The sequence below is a fragment of the Mustelus asterias genome, chromosome 16 (assembly GCF_964213995.1).
Source record: "Mustelus asterias chromosome 16, sMusAst1.hap1.1, whole genome shotgun sequence".
Classification (NCBI taxonomy): domain Eukaryota; kingdom Metazoa; phylum Chordata; class Chondrichthyes; order Carcharhiniformes; family Triakidae; genus Mustelus; species Mustelus asterias.
In genome coordinates, this window is record NC_135816.1 from 26339398 (window position 1) to 26358338 (window position 18941).

Here is an 18941-nt window from a genome sequence, read left to right on the forward strand (position 1 = left end):
GTCGCTCCTAGCCAGAACTTCTTGTCCTTGGCAGGAGACACGATGTTTAGCTTTGTTTCCCCACTGTTCGATCTGACCTTGTTGTTTCTTTTGGATGATTTCCTTCACCTTTGAAGCTTTCAGTAAGTCGAATGTAATTGTTTCATCATCAGTAATGCTGGAGAAAATGTTGTCATTCATTGAGCAGTATTCCTATACATGAGTTGTAATTGATATAGACATTTGGTCAACACACCTTGTTCCCTGGGAGCCTTTAATGTTTGCTTCATTGTTTGCACAAAACGCAACACTAATCTGTTTGTAGCAGGATGGTACAGTGCAGACCTAATAGGTTGTATACCATTCTCTTTCAAGAAACTTTCAAATTCTTGAGAGACAAACTGCGGTCCTTTATCACTCATTAATTGCTCAGGAACGCAAAATCTACTAAAGATTTCTCCTAATCTCTCAATCATCTTTTCTGATGAAGTTGACTTCATTATGACGACCGCTGGTCACTTTCAATGAGCATCGACTGTGACTAGGAACATGTCTCCTTCAAGAGGTCCTGAGTCAAAAGGTCAATGTGTACCTTCCGACCACTCCCAAGAATGTAGCAGTGCTAACAGGGCAGGGTTCACACCTTCAGGCATGAAGTACATGTTCCTGCCTTATCCTTTATTTTTGTGTCCAATCCAGGCCACCAGGAATAACACCTCTCTATCTCCTTCATTCTCACAATTCCACAATGCCCCTCGTGTAATTTGTTCAATACTCATCTTCTCAATGGTGACAGAATGATTATTCTGAGTCCCCAAAGAAAATATCCTGCCCATACAGATAACTCCAATCTTCTAGTGGAGTACAGTTTCAAGTCAGGTTTTGGTTCTGAGGTCTTGCCTCTTAGCACTATCTCCATTATCTCAGAGAACATTGGATCACTCTGGGTCTCCTTCTTATCTTGTCCTTAAGTGACAGGTGTATGTTCTATCTCTTCAAAGCAGAAGATGTTTCCACTCGAACTACTTGCTGATGAGCGACTTGATAATCATAATCAAGAAAGCCCATCTGCATTACAATGAAGACTTGATTGTCAATACTTAATGGTGTAAGTTTGTGCAGACAAAAAGCAATGCCCATCTCTGCATTCTACCCGTTGCCAGTGATGGAATTCCTGTGTATGGTTTGAAAATTGTTGTTAATGGATGATGGTCTGTCAACAGTGTGAACTTTCTTCCATACAAGAATTGGCGGAATCGCCCTAATCCAAAGATAATTCCTCAGGTTTCTCTTTCAATTTGTGCATAGTTACTTTCAGCTTTGCTCAATGCTCTGGATGCAAAGGCAATGGGTTTCTTTTCACCCAACGGCACGATGTGGGATACCACCTGCCCAACACCATAGGGAGATGCGTCACATACGAACTGTGGAGGTGGTTTTGGATCAAAATGTGTCAGGAATTCAGGTTTGAACAACCCCTCCTTGGCTTGCACAAAAGCATAGAAGCATAGAATCATAGAAACCTTACAGTACAGAAGGAGGCCATTCGGCCCATTGAGCCTGCACTGACAACAATCCCACCCTATCCCCATAACCCCACATATTCACCCTGCCAATCCCCCAGATACTAGGGTCAATTTAGCATGGCCAATCAACCTAACCAGCATGTCTTTCGCACTGTGGGACGAAACCGGAGCACCTGGCAGAAACCCACGCAGACACGGGGAGAACATGCAGTCTCCGCACAGACAGTGACCCAAGGCCGGGAATCGAATCCGGGTCCCTGGCGCTATGAGGCAGCAGTGCTAACTACTGTGCCACCATGCCACACTGTTGCACTGATCTGACCACTTCCACTTCTTATTTTGGCACAACAGACTATGCAACGGTTTTTAAATAATCACTAAATTTGAAACAAATTTTCTGTAACAGTTCTATAATCCTAGGAAGGATTACAACTGGTTAACATTCTGAAGTACAGATGCCTCTATAATAGCCTTTACCTTCGAAGATTTGTGAAGGCCCGTGGCATCTATCACACGTCCCAAATACTCGACTGAAGACTGAAAGAATTTGCATTTGTCCTTGAAGACTCTCAGTCTGTAGTCCTCCAAGTTTTGAAGAATGTTATCCTGATCCCGAAGATGTTCTCATTTGTCTTTACTAGTAACCAGGATGTCATCCAAATAACACTGGACTCCACGTAGCCCATTCAGGATTTGATCCATTGCTCTCTGGAACAATGCCTGAGTTGATATGATATCAAATGGTGATCTTTGGTACTGACACAAAACCTTATGGGTGGGATTTTACAGCCTTGCTCATCCCAAAACAGTAGAATCCTGCCCAAGGTCAATGGACCTTTCCATGGTCTGCCCCTCGCCCGCTCCGATTCCTGTGGCGAGCGGGGCGGTAAAGTTCTGACCTATGTGTCACAATCATCAGAGGTTCTTGAGGCTGCTGGTCTACATTCATATGTAGGTATGCCTGACTTAGGTCAATTTTGAATGCTTGACCTTCTGCCAATCCTGCAAACAAGGCATTGATATGGGGTCGATGTTCTACATACAATATTGGATTTAGATTGACTTTGAAATCTCCGCAAATCCGTATTGATCCATCTTTTGTAATAACTGGTACAGTAGGTGGAGCTCATTCACTACTGTTGACAGGTTTCAAGACTCCCGTCTTCACCAATCATTCCAAGTTAACCTCTACTTTCGACCTTGTTTTTGTTGGGCTCCCTTCTTTATTCTTCAATTTAACTGTGATGTCTTTCATTACTTCCCAGCTCTCCATCAAACACGCTGTCATGTTTCTTGAGCATTTTTGTAAACCTGATTCTGCATCAGCCATCAAGTTAACTTCGGCCCAATTGAGTCAAATCTTTTCCAACCATGCTTGACCCATCAATGCCAGATAATTGTCCTATACTATAGGTAAAGACAAATCTACCGTTTGTCCATTCAGTTGTACAGCTATGTCAATGTGGCCCTTTGATGGAATCACATCATCAGTGTTATGTCTTCAACACTATTTTTGAAGGTTTCAAAAGGAATGTGTCTGAGGTTTTGTTTGTTGACAGTCTCTGACAACAGCGAGACTGCTGTCCGGTGTCAACTTCCATCTCTACTGGCTGTCCATCCTGCAGTGGAGTGACCCAGTATCTATCCATAGCACCAGCAATGGCTAACACATTCAATGACGATTCATCCTCAGACTGCAAAACATCTCATTTCTCTCAGACTTTTTGCACAGAATGTACGCTTTTTCTTTTGTTCTGTTTACATGTTGCTTTGTTCTGCTCTTGCTTCTTAATACTTTTGCTCAACACTTGCTTTTTGATCCAGCAGGCACACTTGATGTCACCTTTTGTTCCCCACAACTTCTGCATTCAATATCCTTGCACCAGCATCCCACAGCTGAAAGTCCTGTCTTCGCGCATCTGTGGCATGTATGAGTTTGAGTTTCAAAGCTCTTAGGTCTCGCTTCAGCTGACATTTTGTGTACCCAAATGTTCAAACTCAGTTTTGTCAGCTATTAAAGGTGCACATTGGAAGCAGAAAGAAGTAAAACTGAGCAACTTCTTTCGCAGCTAGCTCCATCAGAACATCAATTTCTATGGCTTCTTTTAGAGCAAGGTTACTCTCGGTTAGCAACCGTTTCTGTATTTCCTCACTTCTTAGGCCACAGACCAGTCAGTCCCGAATTGTATCATTTAATACATCACCAAATTTACAGTACTCTGCAAGTCTTTTTTAATACAGCCATGAATTGTACAATCGATTCTTCTTTTTCATCTCTTCATGTTTGTGAAATCAGAAGTGCTTTGCAATCACTAAAGGCTTTGGTGAATAGTGGGCTTGCAGAATCTCTTTGATTTCTTCATATATCTTAGTGCCTGGCTTCTCTGGCTGCAATACACTTCTGAAGAGATCAAGCTTTTTTCCTCTCCATTATGTTCAAGAATGTGGGGAACTTAATATCTTCTGCTATTTTGTTTGTTTGCACAAAATATTCGAACCTGCTCAGCATCGGAGCTCCGTCACTTCACATTTTCATCGAAGGGCCCCACGGCACTGAAAACTCCTGTCATTTTCTTCCTAATGGAAGGACCACCTAGTGCGCAGTTTGCAATGTATTTTCAGCAGCTACCTTACATTTCTCTTTTTAAACAGGGAACAACCCAAGCTTCAGCCTGTATTTACACACCCCCAGCTCTATTCTTGCTTCTGCAATCGCTCTTTAATCACCTCGGAGGGCGATCGTTACTCATGTCCACTGAGCCCATTCTATCCGGAACACATGGAGAGCTCCTTTCTCTCAAAAGATATTTTCCTCCTCCCCAGTGGCTAGCAAGAACGATTCAACGTCCCCATCACCAGTTTCTCTGTTGTGTCCGCAGGATTGATGCTGGGAAGCATGGAGGCTGACAAACCTAAAGGAGTTTTATTAACGAGGTGTGTTCAGTACAGGCTGCTTCTGTACTCTGCACAGTTACCCGCGCTAGCGATCACTGATGCCACTTCCGGTGATTTCATGCATATATTATGATACACTGCTCAGTGCAGCTCCTCCTAAATCAATATAAATACATAAATGATACAGTAGGGACAATCTTAATACAATTAGGCAAGTTATATGAACTCAAATGTGGTTTTAACTGGCAGATCAGAATTTCTATCCACTATGAGGTGGTGGTGGGGGCAGATATGATAGGGGTATTTAAAGGGCTTTTAAATAAGCATATGAAAATGCAAGGAATAGAGGGATATGGACCCAGGGCAGGCAGAAGAGATTAGTTTAATTTGGCGTCACGTTCGGCTTAACATTGTGGGCTGAAGGGCTTGTTCCTATGCTGTATTGTTCTATGTTCCATATTCAAAATGTCAAACATTTGAGTAAGGTTTTTTGGTATCACTTTACAATGATAACAAGAAATAGCCACACAGGGAGGGGAAGAGGATGGTGATGGGAGATAGAAGAATGTTCAGCTGCAGTGATAGATGTGTAATCACAAAGATACATAAAGAATAGGGAAATACACTTGCAAGGTTATGAAGTTTCCTTTATGTGACACCATCCATGTCCCCAAAACTGTGCTGGGCTTTGGAAACATGTTGCAAGTTTGGGCGTCCTGTCCTGTTTTGTCAGCTATTTAAGGTGCACATCGGAAGCAGAAAGAAGTAAAACTGAGCAAAGAACCTCCAATTATTTTGAACCCCACCTCAAAAGGCGAAAAGACACATTTTCCTTGTGATAGTAATAACATCAACTCATTGGTGAATATAGACATAGACAGACCTCATCTCTGGCAGAAAGGACACACATTCGAGCAATAAACATTGTTCTAGAAACAAACATATATTCAAAAATTAAATATATTTATTTTTATTGTAAAAATAAATATAAAGTACCTTTGATGAAAACATCCGAAGAAGCTTTTTGTTTAAGAAAACAAAACAGAATAAAAATATTTAATGAAAGCTTAAAGGGACATATTATGAAGACAATGCAAACAAAATCAGGAAATACAGTAGAAAGAAGTGCAGACTCAACTCAAATAATTAACAAGTAGTAATAAATTCATTGTAGAACAGGAAACAAAGGTTCATGCTGAATAATCTGGCACATTCATGGATGGAATACATTGCGGGCATTTGAAATTGAACGCATGGTGTTGAAAACCTCATAAAATGCATCTTATTAGTTACACAGTGCATGAGTACATTTCCTTATTTTTTATTGCTGCTCATAAGTAATAAATGTGTAAAAGTTATTTTGAATGCATTAATTGAAAAGTATGATGGTATGATTAACACACAATTATTTTGGTACAATGAACAGCCAACAGGTACATTGGTTAATTCTCAAGTCAAAGATTGTAAAAACTGGTTCAGGCCCAACGAAAGGTTTGGTAGATGTGTAAACATGAAACAGAATTAGAATGTGATGGGAGCAAACTTTAACAACACATACTTTGCAGTTCCTCATGGCGATCCAAGGTTAGGTCACTAAAATGCCACAGAAAAGGATGAACAAATCATTTAATTAAATGACCATATTTCATAAAATGGGCAACATTTTCATTCTAAATGGAAGAAGAACAAGGGCTTATGAAGGCCAAAATGTGCCATATTTACGCCCAAAGAAAATTTCCCTTCCAAACATATACTATATTTCAGTATAGTGACCTATATTTCTTTTCAAAAAATGTGCAGCATTACAATCTTTGACGGAGTCAGTGCTACAGCAAGAAGCTATGACAAAGCTTTCGAAGAAGTGCTTCCATGCCTTACACCTATTATGTGGAGTTGCTGGTGTTGGACTGGGGTAGGCACAGTAAGTAGTCTCACAACACCAGGTTAAAGTCCAACAGGTTTATTTGATAACACGAGCTTTCGGAGCACTGCTCCTTCATCCAGTGAGTGCCTCCGGAAAGCTCCGAAAGCTCGTGCTACCAAATAAACCTGTTGGACTTTAACCTGGTGTTGTGAGACTACTTACTGTGCTTACACCTATTGTGCAGCATAGTTTTATCACATTTATAAATCCAGTCATCAATAATTGTGTCTAAGAATATTAGTATGATAAGGGTACATACTCGATTCTTCTTCTTCTTGTCCTTGTCTTTACTGGGCTTTCTGTTACTGACAAAATAGTGCAAGGTCCCATATTCAATCAGTGCAGCAAACACAAAGATAAAGCAAACAGACACAAAGAGGTCCATAGCGGTCACATAGGAAACTTTGGGCAGGGATTTACGAGCGATCGTACTCAGTGTAGTCATGGTCAAGACGGTTGTGATGCCTGCAATGAAAGTAAGACCATGAAGAATGATAAGTGATCAAACTCCCTTACTCAGTATTTAAAACTATAACTTGATGCAGAGAAATGATAATGAAAGGTTCTATTTGTTTATGCCTTTCACCTTCACATTAACATTTCCTTGATTTTAAACAAATTGCACTTTAGTAATGGCATTTTACTGAATTTAAATATATCACATCATTTCTTTCACAAACACGTCATCTGGCAAATAATTTCAATCCCATGAAACCAAAATTGATACATTGTTGTTATTGTGTAGGAGTGTAGTCCCTCTTTAAAACATATTGGTGTGGATTTAGTGGTGAAGAAACGTGTTGCTGATTTGAAGAAAGCCACCTGCAAAGAGTTAATGGTCGTTGCGGTCTGGATTTGATCTTTCCCGCTTCTACTTTCTTAGAAGACTTAGGAAATTTGGCATGTCAGCTACGACTCTCACCAACTTTTGCAGATGCACCATAGAAAGCATTCTTTCTGGTTGTATCACAGCTTGGTATGGCTCCTGCTCTGCCCAAGACCGCAAGGAACTACAAAAGGTCGTGAGTGTAGCCCAATCCATCACGCAAACCAGCCTCCCATCCATTCTACACTTCCCGCTGTCTCGGCAGAGCAACCAGCATAACTAAGGACCCCCACGCACCCCGGACATTCTCTCTTCCACCTTCTTCCTTCGGGAAAAAGATACAAAAGTCTGATGTCATGTCATGTCAACCGACTCAAGAACAGCTTCTTCCCTGCTGCCATCCGACTTTTGAATGGATCTACCTCGCACTAAGTTGATCTTTCTCGACACCCTAGCAATGACTGTAACACTACATTCCGCACTCTTTCGTTTCCTTCTCTATGAACGGTATGCTTTGTCTGTATAGCGCGCAAGAAACAATACTTTTCACTGTATACTAGCATGTGACAATAACAAATCAAATCTAATCAAAATTGAATCTGACACTGAGCATCCAATAACAGCGATGTCAGCAAACAGGGTAAGCAGCAAATCACATTGAAGAATTCTCACAGACAACAAACCAGGGAGTAAAATGCACTGATTACCCTTCATTTTTTTTTCAATTTTACAGAACAAAAAATAAAGGTTGGGACATGCAGAATGGGAGCAGAAATGAAAACATTTTTCATGATATGTGAAAACCACAGATCTTTTATCATAATGGGAAACTTAGACAGAGCAAAATTATAAAATTGATTTGCCAGGACCGGAGAGGTTCTTCAGGAGGAGTTACACCTCATTAATAAGGCAGAATTCTTTTTTGGACGGGGGCGGGAGGGTTAACATTGATATTACAGCACGAAAAAAGAGAATTTCCCACCAGTTCAGTAATTTCTAATTGATTTCCAGCTGTTGAGACTTCAACAGCGTACCCAGTAGAGCAACGAGAAAACCACTGACAGTAACTTCTGGATTTCTGCACACATGCAGATGCCAGAGGTCACAGTGAATTTCACAATTGTAATAACAGTTTCATGCTCATCACCACCCAACTTTGTGTCATCTGCAAACTTGGAGATAATACATTTAGTTCCCTCTTCCAAATAATTAATACATGATGTAAATAGTTGGGGCCCTAGCACAGATCCCACTGGTCACTGCCTGCCAATTGTAAAATGACCCATTTATGTCAATTCTTTGCTTCCTATCTGCTAACCAGCTTTCTATCTATCTCAGGACATTACCTGCAATCCCACCCGCTTTAACTTTACATAGTAATCTGCTATTTGAGATCTTGTCAAAAGCTTTCTGGAAGTCTAAATAAACCACATCCACCGGTTCTCCTCGGCCAATTCTACTAGTTACATCCTTAAAGAATTCCAATAGATTCGTCAAGCATGATTTCTCTTTTGTAAATCTAGACTGACTTTGTCTGATTATATCACTGCCTTCCAAATGCTGAGCCAGGAAACCTTTGGTAATGGACTTGAGCAACTTCCCCAGGATGGACGGCTCACTGGTCTATAGCTGAGCAGCAGGAGTATGAGGGAAAGAAGAAATGGAGGAGGAGGAACATAAAGAGGAAGGGGAGGCTACAATGTAGATAGCCCCTTTCACTCCAGTTCCACTGGATCAAAATAGTTCATAACCCACATCAGTATCCTCTACCACATCTCTCTATTCACCAACAGCCCACTTTCTCTTTTCCTCCATCTTTTGCAACATTGCAGTTGTAACCCATGGTTTCTTGATGCATTTTCCCCTGAAAACATCTCTGAATTGAATGAGGAGTTTGACAAGGGTATTGTTTATCACCTGTCCTCTTCAATATCTATGCAGACAAAATGTATAAGAAGCGTTTGAAGACACAGAATCTGGCATTAAGATTGGGGGGGGGGGGGCAAATGATAACCACAGTTAGCTTTACAGATGTCAAAACATTTGTAGAAAGCACAGAAGAAGAAATATAAGAACCAGTAGATCAACCAGCAACCATGAACTTTGGAATGAAAATCAACATTGGCAAAATCAAAGTAATGCACATCTCAAAATCACCAAGAAATATTCATATATTCATAGAAGGAAAATAACTGGTGTGAGAAATCAAATATTTAGAAAGCATAAGTATCTGCAAATGGAAGTTGCAGAAAGAAATAAGAACAAGGAGAGCAATGGGAAAGGCCTTATTTGGCAAGAAGAAGCAATTGCTAACCAGAAAACCAAATAAATAACTCAAGAAGTGTGGTATTTTTAAAGGACAGGCCTGCAGACCATAAAGGTACAAACAAACAAACAAGAGCTTTATTGGAAAGGTGTTTACTCTACAGGCTGTTAGAATAGACTGCCCATTTGCCCAGACAAACAGCCAATGATGTCATCAAGACGTAATATGGTTGGTCCCTTAAAGTGCCCTTGTTCCATCTAGGAACAACTAAAATACATAACACTTTCCTCCCCCTTTATATCAAAGGTTCCTGAGATGAAATACAGTATAACGTTAACAATCAAAATTCTCAGTATGAATAATTAATAAACACAACAGTCAATAGTTTAGATGTTTCGGAGGACTGATTTCTGGGTGGTTGGCGGTGAACCTCAAGTGTCTGCTTTTGTCGACTGCAGCCTCCTGCGTTTTTGGTTTAGTTTGGTTGTTTTCAGTGTCAGTGTTGAAGTACTGAGTTACTGTCTTTCCCAACTGTTTAGGGTATTGTCCAAGTCTTCACTTGGCACAGCTTGTTGTGGATTCTAGATTGATTCTGTCTCTGGCAAACTGCTTGGTTGCCAAAATCTGGTCCACGTGTCTTCTCTATATTACATTGTCTAAGGTTTGTACGGTGTAGGAGACTGGTCCTGACAAGGGTACACATCCACTTCTCACTGGTAGTATAGTTCCTTGTTAATCCTTCTTGACTTTATAAAAAAAACAGTGCTTAGTCCTGCTCTCACATTGTAATGGCACTAGTGGCGATACTTTCTGAACTTCTGCACAAGGTGAACACGTACCCAATTTCAGTATTGAGCCTTGGCCACTAAAAATGGCTTCTGGCTACCTCCTTCATGCTTACTATACCACAGTGACCTTCATGTAGTTGGTTGAGTACACATTTCCTTAATAATGATGGAATGATGACTCTCATTCTGCAGAGGAGGCAAGCAGCTTGTACAGGTAGTTCAAGTCATCGGGTGATACATGGCTTCAACTCAGGTTTGCTCCCATAGTCTTGCCACAAAGTGCATGTTCATAACTTCTCAGAGTAGTGGATCATTTCTGTTGCACTTAACTTGTCATGCCATTTCAGGAATGTTATCTACTTGCTCGAAGCATAAAATGCTTCTACTCAAACTGTTTATTGACGACTTGTTGGATAAAGATAATCGGGAGAGTCCATCAACGTCCCCATGGAGATTTGACTGACAATATTTTATCATATTTAAGTGACAACAGCAATGCCCATCTCTGCATTCAGCTCACTGCCAGGGATACAATCCCGGTATGAGGTCCAAATATCATTGTCATTGGTCAATGGTCCATTAATAGAGTAAATTTCCTTCTATAAAGGTATTGGTAAAAATGTCTGATTCCAAAACTGATTCCTAGAGCTTCTTTCTCTATCTGTGCATTGTTCATTTGTGCTTTGTTCAAGGACCTTGATGCAAAAGCTTCTCTTCATCACTGGGCATTTTGTGAGAAACCACCGCCTCCACTCCATAAGGTGATGCGTCACATGCCAGTTACAAAGATAAGTTTGGATCAAAGTGTGACAGGACATCTCATTTTAGTCGTGCCATTTTAGCTTGCACAAAGGCTTTCTCACACTTATCCTCCCATTTCCATTTCATGTTTTCACACAATAGATTGTGCTAAAGGCTTAAGCATAGTCACGAGATGAGGGACACACCTTCCATAATTATTTAATAAGCCCCCAAAACATTTTGATTGATGTTTTGAGGTGCAGGTGCCTCAGTGATGGTTTTGGCTTCTGAAGGTGACTTGTGCAGTCCCTTTGCACCTATGACATGACCCAGATATTCAATAGAAGATTGGAAAAATTCATATTTATCTTTCTATACTCTTAATCTATAATCTTCTAGTCTCTGGAGTGTGGCTTCTAGGTTATGGAGATGTTTTTCCCAATTCTTTCCACCCTCATTTCCAGGAGTTAGCCAACTACAGGGCAGCAATGGTGGCACAGTGGTTAGCACTGCTGCGTCAGTGCCAGGGACCTGGGTTTGATTCCTGGCTTGGGTCACTGTCTGTGCGGAGTCTGCACATTCTCCCCGTGTCTGCGTGGGTTTCCTCCGGGTGCTCCAGTTTCCTCTCACAAGTCCGAAAGACGTGCTGGTGAGGTGCATCGTCCGTGCTAAGTTCTCCCTCAGTGTACCCAAACAGGCGCCAGAGTGTGGCGACTAGGGGATTTTCACAGTAACTTCATTGCAGTGTTAATGTAAGCCTACTTGTGACACTAATAAATAAACTAAAAAAAACTTCTCCCCCATTGCACATGTGTTTAATTCCATCAAGCCCCATTTGTCAGTGATGGGATGTGTGTTTGAGCCCTTTACATCCCACACCATACAAGTTCCAATCTACGTCCTACAAGATTTCTCTGAGCTGAAATAAGTTTGAGAATGAGAACTTAGCACTGTGTCAGGTTTTGAAACTGGGCCCTATACTTCATGATTTCATATATGTTCAATTAAAAATGTGTAATTAAAAAAACGCATTTTGACAGTTTAACAAATAATATAACATACTGCGGAATAGGAAGGCCTTCAGATTCCTGGGAATTGAGAGCACTTCTGAGGCAGGAACGTCCTGCTCCAGACAGAGGCAGGTTGGCTATCCCTCCACAGAGCTAGACTAATATCCTTCGGAAATGGTAAACTAGTATAGAGGAGGATATAAACTAATTTGGCCAGCGTATAAGCACCAGGATGAAATGTTTTCAAGGAGAAAATGGTACACATGGGACTGAGAGACATGAATGGCAAATGGAGTAGGAAGGATTAGAAAGCAGATAGATGTTTGCAGTGCAATATGGGCTTGGACTGCATAAGTGCATGCAACATGATAAATCAGGCTGGTAAGCGCCGGGTACAATTCATTATCTCGGATCATGAAATAGAGGCAAAAATAGAACTCTGGCTCAAAGAAGGGGAGGGCTGGCAGCTTAATATTCTTGACTGCAGAGTATTCAGGAAATTTTAAAGAACAAATAGAGGGGGCAGCAGTATTTATCAAATAAATCATTACAGCATTGGAAAGTGATGATGTTGTTGAGGGGTGAAAGAATCTATTTGAGTATTGTTGAAAACAGAGACATGTCGAAACTTTTCATCCTGCACTCATCAGGACACTTCATAAGAATACCAGTATAAGGGGAAAACAACAATTTGTACTGTATGAGAAGATTGGTTGGTAAGTGGATTCTAATTGGTAGCGACATTGCTATGGAGAATATGGTGATTGAAAGATAAAGCTACAATTATCTCAACAGGGGTTCTGCATTCACAGTTTGACTGACAGTTTAAAAAGGCTATTAAAGAATAAAAGTTTAAAGTTTTAGCTTATTTATTAGTGTCACAAGTCGACTTACATTAATACTACAATGAAGTTACTGTGAAAATCCCCTAGTCATCACACTCTGTTGCCTGTTCGGGTCCACTGAGGGAAAATTTAGCTTTGCCAATGCACCTAACCAGCACGTCCTTTGGACTGTGGGAGGAAAGCAGAGCACCCAGAGGACGTGCAGGTTCTGCTCAGATAGTGACCTAAACCAGGAATTGAACTCAGGTCCCTGGAACTGTGAGGCAGCAGTGCTAACCACTGTGCCACCGTGCTGCCCTGTTAGCAGGCTTTGATGCGACTGTTTGCTTTTATAAGAAATTATCCACTTGAGCAGATTTAAAAGTTCTGAATGGAGCTTATGAATGGGAATTTTTTCACGATCAACTGTGAAAGACTGAGACCTGCATCAGATTGTTAACAAGTTTATTTTTTCATCCCTACAGGCTCCTGACTTGCACCCATGATGGATACTGGGTAACTGGATATGGGGGTGGCATGGAGGTTATGTGGAGTCGTGGGGGGAGGTGAGGGCGAGGGAGGTTAACACCTTTCAAAACAAGACGGACAATGTCCTAGAGAACTGAGACTAGCCCATCTTGGTACTCATCTGCCCCTGTGGCACCTTCGATCTGCTTCCAGAGTCAATGGGCATAGCTCTATCTCACATCTGCTGCATACACACGCCATCCCCACCCACCTGCCAGAGTGAAAACTGTGCGTTTCTGTGTACTTTTTTGCCAGGTGGGCAAGTTACCTGCCTCAGTTGTGCAAATCCGGTCCATACAGTACAAAAACAATGACGTTAACTAAACCTTTATATAACACAGGCTTGGACTCACCTGGAGTATTGTGTTCAATTCTGGACACCACACTACAGCAACAATGCCCAGGCTTTAGGGAAGATACAGAAGGGATTTACGAGTGCGGTTCCAGGGATAAAGGACTTCAATTATGTGGAGGGACAGGAGAAGTTGGATTTGTCCTCCTTAGAGTAAAAAACTTTAAGGTGGGATTTGACAGAGACATTCCAAAGCGTGAATAGCTCTAATGGAGTAAATGTTTTCAGTGGTAGAAGGGCCGGTAACCATAAGAACATAGGTTTCAAGTGATGGACAAAATAACGAGACACAATATGAAGTATTTTATAAGTCACAAGTTGACATGACCTTGAATGCAGTACATGAAAGGATGGTAGAATCAGCTTTCCAAAGGGAATCAGATAATTATTTGAAGGGAAAATAATTGGTAGGCCATGGGGACAGAGTTGGGAAATGGGACTAATTGGACAGCTTTGTCAAAGAGCTGGCATGAGCACAATGGGCTGACTGGCCTCCTGTGCTGTATCATTCTATGAAATCTTTTCTTTTAATGAGCTGTCATCACTAATGTTGAATATTATTTTCAAATGATTTGCATTAACTGCTTTCTCAGGAAGATTAATTATATACCTATTATAATGGATGTTTGTGCTTTTTGGTTTGGCAGCTAAATATATCACCCTTCTCTTCCCTGGCAATTGTTCATGAAATGAAGTTCAATGGCCTCATTAGATCCTGCAACAGTAAAACTAAAATATTTTACTAATTATTGCAGTCAATTCACAGTATGATTCTGGAAAGATTGGACATGTAAAGTTTAAGTCACAGCTTGTAGTGATGGCACACACAATGCCTTTTACAAAGACAGTATTGACGTTTATTTACTCAATTGTTTTCTGGCGATGTGCTAAGTGACGAATCGATGAGACTAAATGCCTGTCAAAAACTTTACCAGCATAGGGAGAGATAACTACCCATCTGGACCCCACTTTAAAAGCTAAATGACTGTCTGCAATAGGTCCCACAGGATTAAAACTGAAATCAGATTGCATGGCAATTGAGTTCTGCACATCACAGAAACTATTCAGCTCTTATGTAAAGGATATATGCTGGTGGTCCCACTGGACTTAACATTCATCCCATGAACACAGCTGGCCAGCAACACATGATAATAAAGTCCTGAGTGTGTTATGACATTCATTCTGCTCAGTGGATAAACATTAGATCCAGAGGGACTTCCATCTTTATCACTGCGCTCTAAAATATGTTTATGTTCTGGGAATTATGCTGTAAATTGTGAAGAATTGTGTCCAATTGAAGTCAGAAATACTTACTGATGTTCTAGCCACACATGACCAAGTAATAAGGGAGTACAGGCAGAAAGGTCATTGTTATAACGCAGAATGGTGATGCTGTGCCAAGGTGTTAGAGTGGACTAATTTGTGGGGATTGTCAGTCAGTTTACAATGGGCCTGTGGCTGCACAATGGTATAAATATAGATTCAGCCTTGGCACTCTCCCCTCTGAGGCAGGTTGTGGGTTCAAGTTCCAGTCAAAATACCTGAGCTCATAATCTCGGCCGGCAGTTCAGCGCATCACTGAGTGAGCACAGCACAATCAGAGGTGCCATATTTCAAGTGCTATGCCAAAGCAGATTGTCTTCTTCAGATGGTTTGAAAAAAAATCACAGGGCATTATTCAAAGAAGAACGGAGGAGATTTCCCTATGTCCTGGCTGACATTTATACCCTTCAACTGCTGCCCAAAAACTGATACTCGGGTAACTCGTTCCATTGCTGTGTGTAAGAACTTGCTGTGTGAAAATTGATTGGCATGCTTCCTAATATGACAGAGAATACAATTATAAGTACTTCATTGGATGTGAACTGCTTCAGGTGTCCTCGGGTTATTAGAAAGGTGCTTTAAAAAATGTCTTTATATGGGGATAATATATTAATAATGATTTTATACAGGCAAAAATCACACCAAAATACCTCCACAACATAGAATAAATAAACAATAAAAATTGCTCGCAATTGAAATATTGTCTGGCATTTTGAAATTTGACATGTTAATGCTCCACACATTTCACGTTTAAGGTCGGAGTTGCTGTTTCAGCTTGAGGTTGCTGAAACAGTTGATTGATAAGAATCAGAGCAAATCATGTAGCTATCACAACTTATAGAATATAGAATCCCTGCAGTGTAGAAGGAGGTCATTTGGCTCATCAAGCATGCACCGACCTCAATCCCATCCAGGACCTATCCCCGTAACTCCATTACCCTAGCTAGTCCCCCTGGCACTAAGGGGCAATTTAACATGGCCAATCCACCTAACCCGCACATCTTTGGACGGTGGGAGGAAACCGGAGCACCCGGAGAAAACCCACGCAGACACGGTGAGAACGTGCAAACTCCACACAGATAGTGATCCAAGCCGGGAATCGAACCCAGGTCCCTGTCGCTGTGAGGCAGCAGTGCTAACCACTGTGCCACCGTGCTGCCCAGGCGGCATATACTGATGTGGTATCAAATTTTACACTTCCGTTATGTATTATTAATTTACAATAAGGGGCGATCTTCAGCAGTTTTTTGGAGGGGTTCAGCACAGTCTATCTGGCTATATTATTTTCATACATTATGTATAAACTCAGTCATGAATTTATTAACTGGGACCCTGCTGATGCTCACTACCACCAATATCAAATGGACTGTAAACAAAAAGGAAATTAAGTAATTTTGATTGCGATGTTAAATTAATATTCTGGGAATATTTTGATCAATTATGAAAAAAAATGAGTTTTCCATTCTGTGGTTAATTGCCTACTTCATAAAATTTAAATTGTGCATGATCTTTGAATAGAATGGATTTGATGGATTGAAGGATATTTTCTCTTGATTTCTTGTGCTCTGTAGAATGTGCCATAAACTCCACAGGATACAAAAATAAAGAAAACAAATGCCAAGGATTGGCTTTGAGGTCGTGAGACAATCTCTGGCATTCACTCAAAATTCAGTGCCCTTGCTGACAAAATTATGAGGGCGATTCTCACATCTTGTTATGCCGCTTTTGTAGCGCAGCAGGCTGGGAGATCCGAGCGGAGGCCATTTTGTGGGCTCCCCACTGGGTGCCACGACCTCCCTGTGTCTCCCAGTGCAGGATTTCCGGAGCCGTCAGCTCAGCTGCACACCAGAAATCGGTGCCGAGCTGCGTATTAGATGCAGATTTGAATATAATTGTAATCTCAGTGGGTCCGGGACTGAAGTCTCTGGGCCCGCTAGCCTCTTGCCCCCCCTGGCCAGGAGTGGTTCACTCCAGTGGGGTTTGGGATAGTTCCCCACTTGTGGGGAGCTGGTGGCCCAACCCTGCTGGAATGAAGTGAAGGGGGGCAATTGAGATCCCCCAGAGGTTTGGATGCCGGGGATGGGGGGGGGAGCTGCTTCCTGGCATTGCCACCTTAGCAATGCCAGCCTGGGCCTCCTCTGTCTCATTCCCAGTGACTCACTGTGCAGATATTATTCAAGATGGCGTCAGAGTGTGGTGACTTCCTGTGAGCTGTCCCCATAGCATCTTCTAATTCAATCTTTTGCTCTCGTTCTATGCTTTTAAAACTGTACTATATTGTTCATCCATAGCGAGGCAAAGAGGAGTGATTTGTTGCAAGAGTCTGGGGTAAGAGATCGACTTTTTTACATTACTTTATTTGCGGGCTTTATTTTTTAAAACTTCAAACTACAAATGGGAGGTAGCCGCGGGGTATTGTGGGAAGGATGTAGGTTTTTTTTTCAGCACGTGAGGTTTAAAAAGCAGGTCGCACTACCCAGTGGGCAGTGTCGTTAGCGGGCAGCGGAGTGAGCAGGTAGTAGAGTGAAGGCTGAAGGGCTTTGGCTCAACGGGCTTAGTCGGAAACGGGCGAGGCAGGCTAGGTTCATCTCGTAGTTTTACCAGTGTACTTGAAGAAAGGGGAATTATGAGTGAAAATCCAGTTTGTTGTTCTCGGTGTCGGATGTGGAAGTTCCTGGAGTCAGCTAGCCTCCCGGACGTCCATATCTGCGCCGGTTGCATCGAACTGCAGTTCCTAAGGGACCGCGTTACGGTACTGGAGCTGCGGCTCGATGACCTTCGTCTGGTCAGGGAAAATGAGCAGCTGATAGATAGGAGTTACAGGCAGGTGGTCACACCGGGGCCACGGGAGGAAGACACGTGGGTCAGAGTCAGGAAGGGGAAAGGTCAGGTACTGAAGAGTACCCCAGTGGCTGTGCCCCTTAAAAATAAGTACTGCTGTTTGAGTGCTGTTGGGGGGAGCAGCCTACCTGGGGGAAGCAACAGTGGCCGTGCCCTCAGCACAGAGTCCAGCCCTGTAGCTCAGAAGGGTAGGGAAAGGGAGGATGAGCAAACTGACCACAGCACCAGGGTACAGGGAGCCGTTCAAGTGGGGGGAGAAAAAAAAAATGTAGTAGAAATTGGGGATAGTACACTTTTGGATGCTGTTGGGGGGGGGGGGGGGACATAGCAGGGGTAAGCCATGGGGTACAGGTCGCTGACTCAGAGTCTGTCCTTGTTGCTCAGAAGGGAAGGGGGGAGAGGAGTAGAGGCTTAGTCATTGGGGACTCCATTGTTAAAGGGACGGATAGGAGATTCTGCGGGAACGAGAGAGACTCGCGGTTGGTGTGTTGCCTCCCAGGAGCCAGAGTCCATGATGTCTCGGATCGTGTTTTCGAAATCCTTAAGAGGGAGGGGGACCAGCCCCAAGTTGTGGTTCACATAGGCACTCAAGACATAGGTAGGAAAAGGGATGGGGATGAAAGGCAGAAATTCAGGGAGTTAGGGTGGAAGCTTAGGGCTAGAACAAACAGAGTTGTTATCTCTGGTTTGATACCCGTGCCATGTGATAGTGAGGAGAGGAATAGGGAGAGAGAGCAGTTGAACACGTGGTTACAGGGATGGTGCAGGAGGGAGGGTTTCAGATACCTGGACAATTCGGGCTCTTTCTGGGGTAGGTTGGACCTCTACAAACAGGATGGTCTGCAGCTGAACCAGAGGGGTACCAATATCTTGGGGGGCAAATTTGCTAATGCTCTTCGGGAGGGTTTAAACTAATTCAGCAGGGGGGGTGGGTACCTGAATTGTAGCTCCGGTGTACAGGAGATTGAGAGTAGTGAGGTCATGGATGAGGTTTCAGGGTCGCAGGAGTGTCCTGGCAGGCAGGAAGGTGGTTTGAAGTGTGTATACTTCAACGCCAGGAGCATCCGGGATAAGGTGGGAGAGCTTGCAGCATAGGTTGGTACCTGGGATTTCGATGT

The 18941-nt window shown here is 42.3% G+C and overlaps 1 protein-coding gene across 2 annotated transcripts in view; it reads right to left on the reverse strand.

Annotated features, from left to right (window-relative positions):
- The window catches only part of gabrg2 (gamma-aminobutyric acid type A receptor subunit gamma2), a 127575-nt gene that overhangs the window by 14040 nt on the left and 94594 nt on the right, over window positions 1–18941 (reverse strand). Inside the window, exons 8-9 of one of the 2 annotated variants that reach the window (XM_078231573.1) lie at window positions 6584–6789; window positions 5397–5420 (exon numbers count right to left, since the gene is read on the reverse strand). In XM_078231573.1, the coding sequence (XP_078087699.1) occupies window positions 5397–5420; window positions 6584–6789 (230 nt within the window). The remainder of the gene's footprint in view (window positions 1–5396; window positions 5421–6583; window positions 6790–18941) is intronic. The other variant, XM_078231574.1, reaches the window with a different exon arrangement.